Source organism: Suncus etruscus, chromosome 11 (genome assembly GCF_024139225.1).
Source record: "Suncus etruscus isolate mSunEtr1 chromosome 11, mSunEtr1.pri.cur, whole genome shotgun sequence".
Taxonomy (NCBI): domain Eukaryota; kingdom Metazoa; phylum Chordata; class Mammalia; order Eulipotyphla; family Soricidae; genus Suncus; species Suncus etruscus.
In genome coordinates, this window is record NC_064858.1 from 69,438,259 (window position 1) to 69,457,785 (window position 19,527).

At 35.1% G+C, this 19,527-nt stretch overlaps 1 protein-coding gene across 1 annotated transcript in view; it reads right to left on the bottom strand.

The window, feature by feature from the left end:
• Positions 1-19,527, bottom strand: part of PTPRQ (protein tyrosine phosphatase receptor type Q) — a 196,462-nt gene that overhangs the window by 145,988 nt on the left and 30,947 nt on the right. Inside the window, 4 exon segments of the mRNA XM_049783346.1 lie at positions 971-1,072; positions 1,630-1,812; positions 18,377-18,658; positions 19,032-19,139. Coding sequence (XP_049639303.1) covers positions 971-1,072; positions 1,630-1,812; positions 18,377-18,658; positions 19,032-19,139 — 675 coding nt within the window.

Sequence of the window (19,527 nt, forward strand, 5' to 3'; positions counted from 1 at the left end):
GTGCTTTTTGAATGTAGGAATAATGAGAAACTGAATATATAAGGGTACATAGAAGCTCATAAATCAGAAACACAAGAAGTGAAAGAAAAGCATTGCATTTCTCACTCCTAAGCTCAACCCTTCAAACTACAGAATTCACTTTCATAAAAAACCCCTGAAAATATGTAATGTATAAAACTTGATTAAAATGCAGCTCCAATTCTTATATATATATATCTTAAAATTAAATTTATATATATAATTATATATCTTAAAATTAAATTTCTTAGCTTGGTATATGTCTATAATATACTGAGGTCAAAGTGTAAATGGTCTTTATAAACAGCTTATTTTATTCAGGTAATAGATATATTAAAATATTGGACATAAAATATTTATATTCAACAATACATCTTGACAAATTGTATAGAGAAACCAAGAAAATAAGCTAAGTTCATTATCAAAATAACCCTAATGGTTTTTTAAAGTGCTAAAACTGTCAAATTAGAGCCTACTACAAAATGTATGTAAAAGTCTAAGCTCTAAAATTTAAAACTTAATAAAGCAATTGTGATTCATTCAAACACAATTTTGGCCTCAAAAATTACAATGTTGGTCCCCTGAGTCTGCCAGGAATGATTTCTGAGCATAGAGCCAGGAGTAACCCCTGAGTGCTGCCAGGTGTGATCCAAAATCAAACAAAAAAACTTACTATGTAAATATTTATTGAATATTTTACAAAGTATACATAACTCGAGAATTTTTTAAAAAGCATTTTGTATTCTATTTTATTGAATAGAAAGTAATGGCATACTTTGCTAAGGAATTTTACATGAAGATAGTGAATGTTTAATATTTAATGTTTCTGTGACTCTCACAACATACCCAAGGTTGGTGCTTCCTGAAGTCTATAATATCTTTATTCCATTTATCTAATTTTTGAATGTGATAAATTCAAAGTGTATGAGGGTCCACCTTGAAGAATACTTACCATCTTCCTCAGTCAGTATACTTAAGGGAGAACTTCGAATTCCTTCACCCAGGCGTGTACTTGCAGATACCTCAATCAAATAATGGGTGTATTTCTTCAGTCCTACATAGAATAAAATAGGTAAATAGAGACATATAAAATGTCCTTCTAAAACATACAAGACAAACTATAAAATTTCACAGCATTCCAAAAATGAAAATGTGGCTCTTTGGAAGAATAATTTCTAATATAAAGATGGTATGATATAAAATAATATGCTCACAATATTGATTGGCCTATGGGGCTGGAGTAATAGTACAAAGGGAGGATATTTTATTTGCATGCAATCAACCTTGGTTTTATCCCCAGAGTCCCATATGAACCCTGGGCACCTCTAGGAGTGAATCCTGAGCTTAGAGCCAAGAATAATCTCAGAGCGTTGCTGGGTATAGACAAAAAATAACAAAAATAATTGATTCACCTAAAATATTCTTTTATGTGTCTTGGAATAAACCTATTTAAGCAAAAATATCAGAATATTCATACCCTATATTAAAATACTATTCCTATATACATATGGATGTAAAGCTACATTTATACATCCACACATCCATACATACAGATGTAAAGCTCAATTTTATTAATATAAAATAAATATTCAACATTAGATTTAATTTTACCTTTAATGCTCTGGGTCAGAGAGGTTGTATTTATAGTTCTTTCTTCATTTCCATTACTTCGCTTGAGATAAATTGTGTATTTTTCTATGGCTCCATTGGGACTACTTGGGGGGAGGAAAGAAAGCTCAATCTCTCCAGAAGAAATATTTTTGTAAGTAATATTTTCTGGTGCAGTATGTGGCACTGCAAACAAACAAAACCATAAGTGCATAAAAAATTCCATCCTTATTTTATTCAATCGAAGCCTCACCCAAGTACACAAGAATGGGAATATATGAATATTCTTTAGAATACAATTGTGATAAATACCTTAAATGAAGTTGTATGCAAAGATACATAGGAAAATCATCTCATAGAAAATAAAAGATTCATAGTCATTTTATTGAAAAATGCTTATTATAATATTTTCATGTAGATTCTTCAGATTATGTTAAATTGTCTTGCACTAAGGAAAGGTAAATGTAAAAGAAGAAGGAAAGGAGGAGGAAGAGAAGAGGGACAGATTGGGACTTGAAAATGGCCAAGGAAGGAGTGATTTCTGAGCAAAGAGTGTGCTGAGTGTGCTGCCGGGTGTGACCCAAAAACCAAAAAAAAAAAAAAAAAATGGCCAGGGAAGCCCAGTTAGTAGTAGGTGTGTTCTGTATACATCAGTTCCCAAATTTTTGTTTTCAAAATTTAGTACAATATAAGAAATCTACCCTATATATTATATTATATGACATATTATATTCAGTCACCTATTATATGACCAAAACAATTCCTTAATATGAAGATATAGTGCATAATTGTGTGCCTCCTGTTTTGAGTATAATGTTTAAAATGCTTTTTATCCATATGTAAACATGAGAACTAAATATGAGACACTGATCTGGCAAATTAATGGAATATACACCCTAAAATGAACAACTATTTTACGTTACTTATCAAATCAAAGTATTAGAAGTTCGCATTCAATTAAAACAAGATTTTGAAACTACAGAGCTAACAAAAGAATTGAAAATCACAAATAAAAACAAAGCAAAGCAAAATCAAAATAGTTGTTACACTTCTAGATAAAAGGGTTAAAAAGAGAAAAAGTCCTTAAGGCTGTTCTTTTGAGCATGTGCAACTCAAATTGGTATACAGAAACTGAAGATCTAAGAAATTTTAAGTTCAGGTACATCCAAAATGCTGAATTGTATTATTGCTCAAGGAAACATGCAGAAGTCAACAGAAATACTCTCTGAAGGAACTTTCTTTCCACTCAGGCTGCATGGATTTCTCACAGATAAGGTTTCAAGAATATGAGCTCACTGATAAAAATCACTAAACACACAAGCAAATCAGACACCAACAATTAAAGCCATCAGAGCAAAGGGGAAATAACACACACACACACACACACACACACACACATACACGAACACACACACACGCAACTATGCATTATAATACCAAAGTCTAAAAATAAAAATGTTCATGATCTATTTAATTATCTAAATTAAATAGATTTAAAATTATGAGTAGAGAATTTTTTAGGTAAAATTACCAATAATTAAGTATATTTGAAAAAGTATATTTTGAACAGACTACTTTTGGAAGATAGGGCTTCCAAAAGAGAAAAACAAAAATAACTGTCATTTAAATTATCTAACTATATGTTAAAAAATTGTAGATAGACATTTTCTTAAAAGGGTGGTAGTGCTAGTTTTTGGTAAATTAACAAGAATGTAATTCTGAGGAAAAAATATAAAAATTATATAATGGCAGCAAGACGTGTGAGAATCTTCTAAATTCAGTTTAAGATAATAAAGAGAATAAGAAAGAATTTAAAGGGGAAAAAAGAATAAGATATTTCAAAATTGTTGAACAGATAATTTTAATAAAATCCTGACAAAAGAATTCAAATCCTATTTAAACCAGGACAGGTCATTTGCATTAAATATGAAATTAAAACGGAAATGCATATAAATAGGAAAACAATTAGAATTCTATACAGAGGAAAAAAATTAAGAAAAAAATCAAAAATATATGCAGGCAATAAAATATTAGTACTAGGAGACAAGAGATAGCACAGCGGTAGGGCATTTGCCTTACACATGGCCAACCGAGGACGGACCCAGGTTTGATTTCTGACATCCCATGTGGTCCCCGAGCCTGCCAGGAGAGATTTCTGAGTGCTGAGCCAGTAGTAATCACTAAGCACTACTGGGGATGGCCCGATAAACAACAACAAAAGTACTATTTGAAAAATTGCAACAAACATACTTTAAGTAGGATATAATTTCTAAATATAATAGACCACATGCACAAAAATAATAGTTTCACATTGACTGCCTAGAACACAATAGTTATTTTCTATATTTGTGAATAATAAAAAATATTGCTCTTCTAGAATCACTTTTCAAAGAGAGCATTGCCTTTTTTAATTAGTATTCAATTACAATGAAATAAAAATTGCTACTAACAAACTTAGCAAAGAAAAATTCACAAGGCTTGAAAATATAGGTACATTGTCAGTCAATAATTGTTTCTGAGTAGTTTTTTGAATCTAAGAAATATTTAACAGATAAAACGGGCATTAAATGGTGACTTCTGAAACTTTGGGAAATACTAAAATTCAACATTCAATTATTTGACATAGCAATGTAATCCTACTGTGCCCTTTTTTTTTGTTTGTTTGTTTGGTTGGTTTTTTGTTTTTGTTTTTGTTTTTCAGGCCACACCCTTTTGATGCTCAGGCGTTACTCCTGGCTAAGCGCTCAGAAATTGCCCCTAGCTTGGGGGGACCATATGGGACGCTGGGGGATCGAACCGCGGCCGCAATCTTTCCTTAGCTAGCGCTTGCAAGGCAGACACCTTACCTCTAGTGTCATCTCACCGGCCCCAACCTTTTCAAACAATAAAATTTTCTCTACTATTCTGACAAGCCAACCAACGAGCTCTGAATACTTTGATTGCTTTGTGGCTATAAATTAAAGGCTTAAGTGTGCAAGGAATCACATATTATCCCCTCTGGGTAATAATCATTTATATTTCTTTCATGATCTTTATGATTATAGAAGGAATACTTTCAAAAAAAGTTCAATTCCAAGATAATGTCTTCTTTTGGGGGGTAGGGGGTCATACCTGGCAGTGCTTAAGGCTTATTCCTGGCTATGCATTTGGAGATCATTTCTGACCACATGATCAGGGGACCACATGAAGTATTGGGCAATTAACAGTTAGCCTGATGCAAGACAAGCTACCTGCTTACTGTCACTCCAGAATCCCCATTAATAACGTCATTCATCTCATCTTAATCACTAGCTTTCGCAGGAAGACCTGAGTTCTTATCATTCCTAGTTAACTGCATTTTCCTCTTATCAGCAACCACCACCTCTTTTCCAATTTATTGACCATTGACTGCTCTGAGAAGCCAACAGTCTTGGACACATTTGCCATGATTCTGCTGGTCATTTAACTCAGATCCTTTTTTCCCTCCTGATTCATATTTAATCCCATAATCTATCACTATTCTCATTTCCCAGGAATCTCCATTAGCATCTTTTTCTAAAGGGGTTAAACTTAGTTCTAGTTGTGAGTCTGCAATGTAAGGTTGAAAAATGTCTAATACAAAATTCTACTGCTTAGTGGTTATAAATTAAGTTTATAACCTGAAATCTCAAATAAATATTTTTTAAATTCTTTTCAGGCTATATAACTTATTTCAAAGAATTTTGTTCTCACATTCTATTATATATATCTTTTCTCTACTAATATACAATACTCTATTCAAGCTTCTTATTTCATTGAGAAAAATATCATAAATAAATGAGCTACATTGGGGCCAGAGCGGTGGCGCAAGGGTAAGAGGGTAAGGAGCCTGCCTTGCCCACGACCGTGGTTCTATCTCCCAGCATTCCATATGGTCCCCCAAGCCAGAAGAGATTTCTGTACGCAAAGCCAGGAGTAACCCCTGAGCGTCACTAGGTGTGGCCCAAAAAACAAAATAAATAAATAAATAATAAAATAAATGAGCTATATTATCTTGCTACCACCAACTTTTCTTTAACTCATTTACAGTCTCCTCCCAGAACTTTGCTCTCTGTGTCTACACTGTCTTCCATTACTTGTATCTATCTAGACAAAGTCTTTAGACTTGAAGGTTTATTTCTCTCTGCTGTCTCCTGAGTTCCTCTATCCTAAGAATTAGTGATTTAATTACACCATGGAACAAAAGGCAATGTAGTATCCATGACAATAGAAAGGATACTTGTTTCTACTCATTCCTACCATTGTTACTCCAATGACTCCACTTCATATACAAATTCTTCAAGATTTTCATTTCCTCTATCCTCTCATCAATGATTTCTACAGTCTTGCTTTAGTGGTATATTCTTCCTTTCCCCACTCACCTGGCCACACCCACCTCAATTCCCATAAAAACTGCTACCTGAAGTCACCAGTAACATCCATGCATTTTACCGAATTATTGAATTGAATATGCTGGTTTCATGGGAGACCAAGTGATATTTAGCACAGTAAACAAATGTCTTCTACTTGAAAATCTTACTTCATCTGCCTTCCAAGTGACCTTCTCCTGAGGTACCTCCTCTTTCATTTACCCTAGCCCTGATATTATTTTAGAGTTTTACGATCTGACTGCTTTCCCAGTATTATGCTTATCCTTAAATTCCCCAAATTTATTGCCCAGAACATAGCTGCACATTTCTGCCATTTTTATCTCCCCAAACCTAGAGATGAAATGTTTCATGTCAGATGCAGTTTTGCCTCCAAATTAGGTATCAACAATGAATTCTTCCTCTGAACTTCAAACTTATATATCCAATTACCTCATGATAAACAGATTTTAAAACTGAACTGAATTTCCTTCAAAATAACCCTTTCCCTTAACTTCTTCCACTGAGAGATATCATCATTCACTAAGATACACAGACCAAATGCCTCATAGTTATCCTTGATTTTTTAATTTACTTTCACATTCAACATATTATATAAATTAAAAACCATATCATGGTCTTGTTTCATAATTCTTTGATAGCCTTACATTTAATTTAAATTCCATAAAACTTAGAATGCCACCGAAGATCTAAATGGTTCACTCTGTATGTCTTTCTTTATCTTCTAACTTTCCCCATAATTCATACTATTCAAGTGACAGACGTGCTGTTATTCCTCATCCACATGAAGTAACTGCTATTTTAGGGAGTTGGCAATTGCTATTTCACCTTCTGGAGAACTTTTTTTCTTAAATTCTTTCATTTTAATCCTATACATTATTAATATCTTTGAGTTAAGAAAAAGGTCTTTTCAGAGATTTTCTCAGTCTTCTGCATACTACTCAATACTCTACAATCCTCTCTCTTTTAAATATTTGTTTTATCACTGAACTTAGAAATAATGAAGACAATATCGAGTATTTGTTTACTAGTTATTTTTGTAACTCTTCAAGAATATTTAGTTACAATAAGGTAAAGAATTTGTCTTCTTTACTACTATATCGATAGATCCTACTACAGAGTTAGCACTGTAGATAGAACCAATAAAATGACTGTTCATTGAATTATTAAATATTCTGACATGGTATAGAATATACTGACAAGAAATGAACCCACAGGGGCTGGAGCAGTGGTGCAAGCCATAAGCCTTGTACATGCTAGCCTAGGATGGACCACAGTTCGATCCCCAGGCGTCAATATAGTCCCCCAAGCCAGGAGAGATTTCTGTGCACATAGCTAGAAATAACCCCTGAGCATCACTGGGTGTGGCCCAAGAACCAAATAAAAGAAGAAATGAACACACAGCTAAGAAAAATTAATGAAGTTAAATTGTTAAAATGAAAGAATTTTTAATAAAACTTCATTATATTTCTCTTCTTTTAATTCAATATAATTTGTGATTTTGAAAAACTGTCATTGGAATTTGCTAAGTGGTCTTGATCCTGAATTGTCAAACTACCACAGGTAGTCAGGACAAAATACGCATTTTACCCCAGGCTAATATCATTAGCATTTTCACTCATTCACCCTTAAGGAATAACCAGCACTAGAAATTTAGCAAAAAAAATTTTGGAACTCAGAATTTGGAGCAAGAATATGTTTCTCCTCTAATTTTTTGAAATAACAGTGTTTATGATTGGAGAATCATTATATAAAATAGATAACTCATTAATAAAAGTTAAACACTGTAATCAGTTTGATAAGATGGATCTATTTTAAAAGTAAGAGCATATTTTGGTTCCTGGGGACACTAAAATAGAAAGTAGTACATTTAGTATGTCAAAGATGATAGTATGACATAGATTTTTTAATGTTATTTGAAGCTATAAAAATGCTATTCATTTCTATGAATAATGTTGAATAATGTATAATTAACACAAATTTTAGTTAAAATCTATTACTATTCATTCATATCATTTTTAAAAATCAGAAATATTAGAGATTTACATTAAAGCTTATTAGAAAGGAAAGAGACTAGAGAAACATTATCAAATGATAATTTGCATAGGAATTATTTTATTCAAAGTTCATGTGAATATTCTCTCCTTTATCTGAGAAAATAAATATATGATCAATTTTTTTTTAACTACACATGCTCTAAGATATTCTGCTTATATATTTTATTTAAAAATACAGTGGTAAAAAGCATTCTCAAAATTAAAAAAATTGTACCTTTCATATTTAAAACAAATATTAACAGTTATACAAGCTATACATACATAAAATCAATCTATATTAAGCTTTACTGCTTAAAAATGAGCATTGTAATTCTGTGTAGATAACCTTGTTCTCCGAATTAAGATAAAACAACTAAACAAATAATTCATTCCTATTTGTAAGTGGCAGCATAAATGCATTCCTGAGTTAGCATATTTCTCACAAAATATTAAAAAGTGAATTTTTGGAGTAAGAAATGGCTGGATGTGGGGGTTTCCAGGCAGAGTGCTGATTGCTCTACCTGCAGAGTCTCCACCCGGCTATGCTTCTTCTGAGGAAACTGAGGACCTGAAGGGAGCCCTGTCCTACTCTTCTCTGTCTTTTCTGAACTCTGGAAGCGCTCCTCAGAGCCCTGGGAACCGAACTCCAAAAAACTACATTCGTAAGCTATCCAGCGAGCAAGTGAGTGAGTAAGAAATGGCTGGATGTGGGGGTTTCCAGGCAGAGTGCTGATTGCTCTACCTGCAGAGTCTCCACCCGGCTGTGCTTCTTCTGAGGAAACAGAGGACCTGAAGGGAGCCCTGTCCTGTCTTTTCTGAATTCTTGAAGCACTCCTCAGAGTCCTGGGAAGCGAACCCCAAAAATACAGCATTCTGAAGCTGCCCAGCAAGCGAGTGAAAACTACACCTGTCCAGTGGGGCCTGACTGTGAAAAACTGTGAGTGCTGCCTGTGTGTGTCTCTCTACTATCCTGTTGCGTGAAACTCTTGAGAGTGGGTAGAAAAGAGGATCCAGAAGGCACTTAGCTCCACTACGCTACGCAGTCGTGCGCTCTTTCTAAAAAAAGAACACCATCACAAGAAGAAAAAAAACCACACTAAGACTGTGTTGGATCATAGAAGCAAGAATTTCTCTCCAGACTGTCATCTCTGCTGCGTGCTCGGGCCTAAGATTTGATCCTGTGTGAGGCTTCATCCATGGAGGACTCCCCTACCTTGGAGGCAAGTCAGCCCATCCAGAAAGGGCGGAGCCAGAGAAGTGTGCTGCCTGCATCATATAACCAATGAATACCACCACAACAAGAAGAAAAACCCACAATACAAGTGTGACAATGGGGAAACAATGCAGACCAGCAACAGACATAGAGAATGAAGATGACAATTCTGATGACCAGATAATGACCAACCAACTAATCAACCTCTCAGATAAGGACTTTAGAATAGCAATATGGAAGATGCTCAAAGACCTCAAAGAAACCATGGATAGAGTGGAACAGAACACTAATAAGAATCAAGAAAATATGAAGACAGAAATCACAAAACTCCAAACTGAAATAACATGTCAACTAACAGGCCTGAAAAAATCAGTAAACAAAGTGAATGACAAAATGGATAAGATCTGGGACAGGGTATCAGAAGCTGAGAATAGACTTGGTGCTGTGGAAGATGAGATACATAACAATTCCATACAGCAGGAGAGATTGGAAAAAAAAAACTTAAAGCAAATGAACAGACAATGGAAAAATTAGTCAAAGAATGGGAACAGATGAAAATAGAAGTCTATGATAAGATCAACAGAAACAACTTAAGAATCATTGGAGTCCCAGAGACCCAGGAAGAAAAATTTCAGGAAGAATCAACGGTCAAGAACATCATTAAAGAGAAACTTCCAGAGCTAAAGAATATATGTGATCAAAACCTGCATGCTCGAAGAGTACCAACCAAAAGAGACCCAAGAAAAACCACCCCAAGACACATCCTAGTCACAATGACAAATCCCACAGATAGAGACAGAATTCTGAAAACAGCAAGATCAAAAGGGGAAATTACATTCAAGCAAGCATCCTTGAGATTTACAGCAGACCTGTCACCAGAAACACTCAATGCCAGAAAGCAGTGGTGGTATACTGTGACAAGACTGAATGAAATGAATGCTTCACCTAGAATACTGTACCCAGCAAAACTCACTTTCCGGTTTGACGGAAGAATACATGGTTTCACAGACAAAAAACAGCTCAGAAACTTTATAGGTTTTGAGTCTATAAGAGAAAAACTGAAAGACCTAATTTAAAACAAGACTAACCAAAAGACACACCAAATTTGTCTGTTTCACAGACAAAAAACAGCTCAGAAACTTTATAGGTTTTGAGTCTATAAGAGAAAAACTGAAAGACCTAATTTAAAACAAGACTAACCAAAAGACACACCAAATTTCGATATAAAGATGGCATTACATCCCAGGACAATTCTTTCTCTCAACGTCAATGGACTAAATGCACCAGTTAAGAGACACAGAGTGGCTAAATGGATCAAAAAACTCAATCCAACCTTCTGCTGCCAACAAGAAACACACCTGAATAGTCAGAACAAACATAGACTCAAAATAAAAGGCTGGAGAAAAATTATCCAAGCAAACAACACCCATAAAAAAGCTGGAGTGGCCATACTAATATCAGATAACGCAAACTTTATACTCAGGAAGGTAGTAAGGGACAAAGATGGACATTTTATATTAATCAAGGGGTATGTAGAGCAGGAAAAAATAACTCTCCTAAACATATATGCACCAAATGAGGGGCCAGCAAAATATTTAAAACAACTGTTGACAAATCTGAAAAACAATATCAATAACAACACAATAATCGTGGGGGACCTCAACACTGCTTTGTCAACACTGGATAGGTCAACCAGACTGAAACCCAACAAGAATATACTAGACCTGAGGAGAGAAATGGAAGAAAGAGGCCTAGTGGATATATATAGGACACTCCATCCCCAGAAACCTGGATACACATTCTTCTCCAATGTACATGGGACATTCTCCAGGATAGACTACATGCTGGCATATAAAACATACCTCCATAATATCAAGAGGATAGAAATTTTGCAGACTACCTTCGCTGACCACAAGGCTCTGAAATTATTTGTGAATTCCAAAGGGACTCAGAAGAAAAACTTTAACACCTGGAAGTTAAACAATACTCATACTCAATAACCAGTGGGTCCGAGATGAATTCAAGGAGGAAATCAAAAGGTTCCTGAAAACAAATGACAATAAAGACACAAACTATCAGAACTTATGGGACACAGCAAAAGCAGTACTGAGAGGAAAATTTATAGCTTTGCAAGCACACATCAGGAAGAAAGAACGAGCTTACCTGAGTAGCTTTATGACACAGCTAATAGAACTAGAAAGTACTCAACAAAAGGACCCAAAAATAGGAAGACAGAAGGAAATAACAAAGCTGAGAGCAGAAATCAACGAAGTGGATACCCAAAAAATAGTCCGAAAGATCAACGAAAGCAGAAGTTGGTTCTTTGAAAAACTAAACAAGATTGATAGACCACTGGCAAACCTAACAAAGAAAGAGAGAGAGAGAAACTTGATAACTCGTATCAGGAATGAAAAAGCAGAGATCACTACTGATATGACAGAGATTCAAAGGGTAATCAGAAACTACTTTGAAAAACTCTATGCCACTAAAAATGAGAACCTGGAAGAAATGGATAAATTCTTGGACTCTTATAATCTTCCACGGTTGAAAGAAGAGGATGTAGCATATCTAAACACCCCCATCACCATTGATGAAATAAAAATGGTAATCAAAAGTCTGCCCAAAAACAAAAGCCCAGGCCCAGATGGATTCACTAATGAATTCTTTCAAACTTTCCAAGAGGAACTACTACCAATCCTGGCAAGACTCTTTCATGAAACTGAACAAATGGAAACACTCCCAAATAGCTTTTATGAAGCCAACATCACCCTGATACCTAAACCAGACAGAGATGCTATGAAAAAAGAAAATTACAGACCAATATCGCTGATGAATGCAGATGCAAAGATCCTCAACAAAATCCTGGCAAATAGGATTCAATACCTCATTAAGAAGATCATCCACTACGATCAAGTAGGTTTCATCCCAGGAATGCAAGGATGGTTTAACATCCGTAAGTCTATCAACATAATACACAACATCAACAACAAGAAAAATAAAAACCACATGATCATATTAATAGATGCAGAGAAAGTATTTGATAAGGTCCAACACCCATTCTTGATCAAAACTCTCAGCAAGATGGGAATTGAAGGAACCTTTCTCAATATAGTTAAGGCCATCTACCACAAGTCAGTGGCAAATATTATCCTCAATGGAGAAAAACTAAAAGCCTTCCCTCTAAATTCTGGCACAAAACAAAGCTGTCCTCTCTCACCACTCCTATTCAACATTGCACTGGAAGTACTTGCTATAGCGATTAGGCAAGAAAAAAATATCAAGGGAATCCAGATAGGAAAGGAAGAAGTCAAGCTCTCACTGTTTGCAGAAGACATGATGCTCTACTTAGAAAACACTTAAGACTCTACCAAAAAGCTTCTAGAAACAATAGACTCATATAGCAAGGTGGCAGGCTACAAAATTAACACACAAAAAATCAATGGCCTTTCTATACACCAATAGTAATAAGGAAGAAATGGACATTAAGAAAACAACCCCATTCACAATAGTGCCACACAAACTCAAATATCTTGGAATCAACTTGACTAAAAATGTGAAGGACCTGTACAAAGAAAACTATAAAACTCTGCTCCAAGAAATAAGAGAGGACACGCGGAAATGGAAACACATACCCTGCTCATGGATTGGCAGGATTAACATCATCAAAATGGCAATACTCCCCAAGGCATTATACAGATTCAACGCTATCCCTCTAAAGATACCCATGACATTCTTCAAAGAAGTGGATCAGGCACTTTTGAAATTTGTTTGGAACAATAAACACCCTAGAATAGCTAAACCAATCATTGGGAAAAAGAATATGGGAGGAATTACTTTCCCCAACTTTAAACTTTACTACAAAGCAATAGTTATCAAAACAGCATGGTATTGGAATAAGGACAGATCCTCAGATCAGTGGAATAGGCTTGAATACTCAGAAAATGTTCCCCAGACATACAATCACCTAATTTTTGATAAAGGAGCAGAAAATCCTAAATGGAGCAAGGAAAGCCTCTTCAACAAGTGGTGTTGGCACAACTGGCTAGCCACTTGCAAAAAATTAAACTTAGACCCCCAGCTAACATCATGTATGAAGGTAAAATCCAAATGGATTAAAGACCTCGATATCAGACCCAAAACCATAAGATATATAGAACAACACATAGGCAAAACTCTCCAGGACATTGAGACTACAGGCATCTTCAAGGAGGAAACTGCACTCTCCAAGCAAGTGAAAGCAGAGATTAACAGATGGAAATATATTAAGTTGAGAAGCTTCTGCACCTCAAAGGAAATAGTGCCCAGGATACAAGAGCCACCCACTGAGTGGGAGAAACTATTCACCCAATACCCATCAGATAAGGGGCTAATCTCTAAAATATACAAGGCACTGACAGAAATTTACAAGAAAAAACATCTAATCCCATCAAAAAATGGGGAGAAGAAATGAACAGACACTTTGACAAAGAAGAAATACAAATGGCCAAAAGACACATGAAGAAATGCTCCACATCACTAATCATCAGGGAGATGCAAATCAAAACAACTATGAGATACCACCTCACACCACAGAGAATGGCACACATCACAAAGAATGAGAACAAACAGTGCTGGCGGGGATGTGGAGAGAAAGGAACCCTTATCCACTGCTGGTGGGAATGCTGTCTAGTTCAACCTTTATGGAAAGCAATATGGAGATTCCTCCAAAAACTGGAAATCGAGCTCCCATATGATCCAGCTATACCACTCCTAGGAATATACCCTAAGAACACAAAAATACAATACAAAAATCCCTTCCTTACACCTATATTCATTGCAGCACTATTTACCATAGCCAGGCTTTGGAAACAAGCAAGATGCCCTTCAATAGACGAATGGCTAAAGAAACTTTGGTACATATACACAATGGAATATTATGCAGCTGTCAGGAGAGATGAAGTCATGAAATTTTCCTATACATGGATGTACACAGAATCTATTATGCTGAGTGAAATAAGTCAGAGAGAGAGAGAAAAACGCAGAATGGTCTCACTCATCTATGGGTTTTAAGAAAAATGAAAGACATTCTTGCAATAATAAATTTCAGACACAGAAGAGAAAGCTCACACAAAAAGAGAAAGCTCACCACAAAGAGTGATGAGTTTAGTTAGAGAAAAAACTACATTTTGAACTGTCCTAATATTGAGAATGTATGAGGGAAATGCAGAGCCTGTTTAGAGTACAGGCAGGGGTCGGGTGGGGAGGAGGAAGATTTGGGACATGGGTGATGGGAATGTTGCACTGGTGATGGGTGGTGTTCCTTTTATGACTGAAACCCAAACACAATCATGTATGTAATCAAGGTGTTTAAATTAAAAAAAAAGAAATTTTAAAGTAAAAAAAAAAGTGAATTTTTAATTTTTTTTAGTAAGAAAAGACTGGTTTTGTTGTATTTACTAAGAATTTGAGTCCTGGGAACAGATAGTTGTTCTGTTCTAGACATAAAGCACATTACGTTCTGAATGACACCTTACTTAACTACTTACTTACTTACTTACTTACTTACTTACTTACTTACTTACTTACTTACTTACTACTTACTCACTCACTCACTCACTCACTCACTCACTCACTCACTCACTTACTTACTATACTTAATATTTTAGCTTTGTCTTTGGCATAAGGAGCAGAAGAGTGTGAGTGCCTGGGTAGATGCAAGCATGATTTAGGACAGAGGTTAGTTGTCAACCAGACGCTCACTCCTAGGCCCACAGGATACTCTATTTATAGGGGTCTCAAACTCGCGTCCCGCGAGTTGTTGTGGCCTCCGTACATTTTGTGGCCCGCGGCGGCCTTCAAATATGCGATTTTTATTCGGTAAGTGAATAATCGTGAGACTGCACAAATAGGAAGGAAGGGACACAGCAGGAGATTGGGGAGGACACTGGGGAAAAAATACGGTCTGAAGGAGCCCAGAGTTGGGAAGAAGGGCTGAGAAACACAGTAAGTCCCTAATGCAGATTCTCATATTCATTATATTACATAGGCCTGGAGAGAATCGTATTTAGAAAAGAGAGTCAGAAATGAATGGTCTGGGCATCAAGTCCTCTTCTCTATTTGAGGGCCTGATTTGTGATAGAGCCTGTCTGGATGAACCAACCATGTCTACACAACGGGTAGGCCAGTGATCTTGACATAAACTGGTTCTTCTTTCTTTTTCTCTTAGCCTCTAACTCCATTGACCCAAAGTAGGGGTCCAGAGGTCAAACTCTATGATTGTTTTTAATCAGTTTACTCTAATATCTCTAGAAAGCCTTATACACAAAATAATTTTCTGTTTCTTAAGACAACTTGAATTACCTTATCTGTTTTAAAGCTTACAATAATTGCAAACTAACTACTCCTACCTTCAGATAAAGATCATATTCTACTGATGAAATAAATTAAATTTGCTTTATCAAACATATTTAAAATTTTATCTATGTTGGGGCCAAAGTAATAGTCCAGCAGGTAGGTTATTTGCCTTGCACATTGCAGAACCAGGTTTGATTCCTGGTATCCTATATTTTCTCCTAAAACCTGCCAAGAGTGATCCCAAATTGCAGAGCCAGACCCAAGCACCAAGTGATATGGCCCCAAACCAAAAACAAATAAACAAACAAAGAAACAACTTCTTTACATTGTATTTAACAATTAGAAAAATATTTTCAAGACATTGGTGGTGGGAATGGTGCACTGTTAAAGAAGGGGTGTTCATTTTTATAACTAAAACCCAACTACAAACATGTTTGTAATCATGGTGCTTAAATAAAGATATAATTAAAATATTTTCTAGTTAATTATTAAAGTAAGTTATCCTTGATGTTTTGTAGGAAATTAAATAATAAGCACTTAAAACTATGATCCTTACTTAAAAAACAACAGGCTCTTTGAAAGATGTTATTTTTTTTTTACTCTCTATATAAGCCAAAACCAATTTACTGCAACAATAAACAGAAAGTTATCCAAGATACATCTTTTATATGGCTAGTTTTATTGTCTTCCAGAACAGTACATATGATGAAAATAAAGGGGATATTGTCACATGTTTTGAAGTTAGCAATTCTAGCTTTATCACTTAATATCCACTAATCAATATTAATTTTAGGAGAAAAATTCATTTCTTTCAAGTTCTCATTTGCAATGAGACTTAGTATATAGTAAATATTTATTGAATATTTGTGGAAAGAATAAATATGATAAACTTCAGCTTTATATTAGCCAACAAGAATAACCAGGTCTTAATGCTTTCATCTAGAATTTAAAATCAATTTCTTCTTGTGAAGGACAATATTTAAATCTATAATCCTTTATAGGTATTAAAAATATGCTTGTATTTTTTTCTTGACCCAATATAAAATAAAAGTAGTTCAGGTGAAGATTAAATACATTTCTGAAACACTTTTAAGTGTACAACACCTCTAAAAGCAATAACATATGCCAAGTTAGCATCAATCATATTTCATTATAAAATATCATGTCTTCTTTCAAATATACCCTTCATGACCATTTATTTCCTGTAATTATGACTGTTATTATCTACAGCCACTCATAAGCCATTTTATTTTCCTTATTTCTGTTACCATTCTCAGAATGAAACTTCCCTTCAAACATAGCTGCTTTACTCAGTTCCTAGCTCCTCAAGATCAAGGATAGTACTTCATGCATATTATCTTGGTGAATCATATAAAATTACTGATATCTGTGTTTTATGACTTATAAGGATAACAATAGCAGGTGGTTCAACAAATAACTAGTAAATACTTTTTAAACTATTTGGAATAAAACAGTAATTTTACAGTTACTTTATCCCATGAATCGACTTAAAATTTATGCTTTCAATATATGGTTATAAATATAATAAAAACAATAAACAAAGATCTTCGGACAAAATGTTTTGCCTTGTCCTATTTGTGCTCAATGCCACTGAGAGACAAGTTACTTGCCTGCATTACTAATCTTATTTATTCATTTGTTTGTTTTGGAGATTATATATCTGGCAGTACTCAGGGCTTACTCCTTCCTAGCTCTGTGTTCAAGTATCAGCCATGGTGGTGTTCAAGGGACCATATGGTGTGCTGGGGGTTGAACTAATAAAAGTCAAATGCCCTACCCAATGTACTATAGTTTCTATATGTACTAGTGTTTCTTGTTTTACATGGTATACTACCTCCTTCTTTACCCAACAGCCTATGGACCATCTATTTCAGCCAACTCACTAAGACATAAGCCAATACTTATCCTCCATAAGGCTTCTCCAGGCATTCCACTATATTCCCACTCAGAAAACATACAGAGAACTCAAATGCACATATGCAAGTACACATATATATGTGTGTGTTTATTAGGAATATTTATAGGAATTTATACTGAGTCTCTATTACATAATTTAGAAACCAGTTGAATTGAAATATTTTTCTTCTTCTTCTTTTTTTTGTCTACCCCCAGTGGGGCTCATTGGTTACTCCTGGATCTGTACTCAGAAGTTATTCCTGGCAGAACTAGGGGACTATATGAGATACCAGGAATTGAACCCGCATTGGTTGCTTGCAAGGCAAATACCCTACATACTGTGCTATCATTCTGGCCCCTGAAATATTTATTTATTAAGCTCCCTCATTGGAAACTTTGATATATATATATATATATATATATATATATATATATATATATATATATATATATATATATATATATATATACTGATATATCTACATATATATTCTGGAGTTTTTAAAAATTCAGAGGGGATGGAGTGATAATAAATGGGTAAAGTGCTTGTCTTGTACACGACTGACCCAGGTTCAATCACTGGTATCTCATAGAGTCCCATAGCAGCTGTAGGAGTAGTACTTGAGTGCAGAGTAAAGAGTAATCCTTGAGCATCACCAGATATGGCCCCCAAAACAAAATTAAAAAACTAAAATTCAAACAGCAAGTTTCAAATTTTTTCCAGAAAAAGAAATAAAACAATATTTTCATTAGACAAAAGAAGAATAATGCAGGGTCTTTTGTTATGCAGCAAATAAACAAGAGTACAACTTTCACCGTTCTTAATTCCTCACTATATGTTTCTTACAAAAACAAACAAAACTCACCAGTCTCTGAAGTTCTCACAGAGAGCAAAGAAGATAATTGATGTCCAGGACCAACTCGGGTATATGACCTCACAGAAATGTTATAGAGAGTGTAAGCTTTCAAGTCTCTTAAAATTATGTCTGTGGTTGAGGTGTTCTTTGTGAATAAGTCATCTGTGTTTTCATAGAGTACTTCATAAGCAACAATAATGCCATTTGGTTTCTCAGGTGGGGACCACTTCAAACTTATCTCATGTGCTGTAACATCAATAATTTGGACATCTTTGGGTGCAGACTCTGGTTCTTGGAGAAGAAAGCAAAGGTTTGGATCCATGTGTGGTTTTATGCATAAAATAACAGCTTGAGGAAGGTCACAATAGAGTTAACATTACTTGCTTCTTTAATTGAAAGTAAATCTGAGGATCAGGACAGAGAATGCAATAGTATTCACTAAAAAATAGGATGTGCTGGATTTGATCACCAGGTACAGAATTCCCCCACAGCCAGAATTCATTCTGATGACTCTAAATAATTAGTGCTTTTAATCCAATTCTGGGATTTCTCACCAAGATCAGCACTAAATTAACAAGTCAGCACTATCTCGCAAAATAATACTAGGAGCTATGCTTAGGCTCAAGCACCATTGGGGAGATTCACTATAACTTATCAATCTTACCATCCTCAGGAGTTATCACAAATATGTCATTTTCTTCAGACAAAGAACTTTCTCCAACGTGAGTAGAGGCAGTAACTCTCATTTTATATCTTGTGTATTTATTCAACCCTAGAAACAAGATAGGAAGCTTTTTAAAAGACTTAAGTTTAAATTCTCAGAAATATTGATATAAGGTCTGTGAAAAAAATTATTTGGGGACATTTGTTCTCCAAATCCTTATTGGTCCAATTCCCTGAATTTCCTAGACTTGAAGACTAAATTGCTTGTTTTAGTTCTTCCCTAATATAAGTGACAAACTGAGATTAAAATAATAATGCTTTGCATACTGCAATATACTTTTGTTTTGGTTTTTGGGCCACACCTGGTGACACTCAGGGGTTACTCCTGGCTCTGCGCTCAAAAATTGCTCCTAGCAGGCTCAGGGGACCATATGGGATGCCAGGGATTGAACCTTGGTCTGCAGCATGCAAGGCAAACTCCCTACCACTGTGCTATC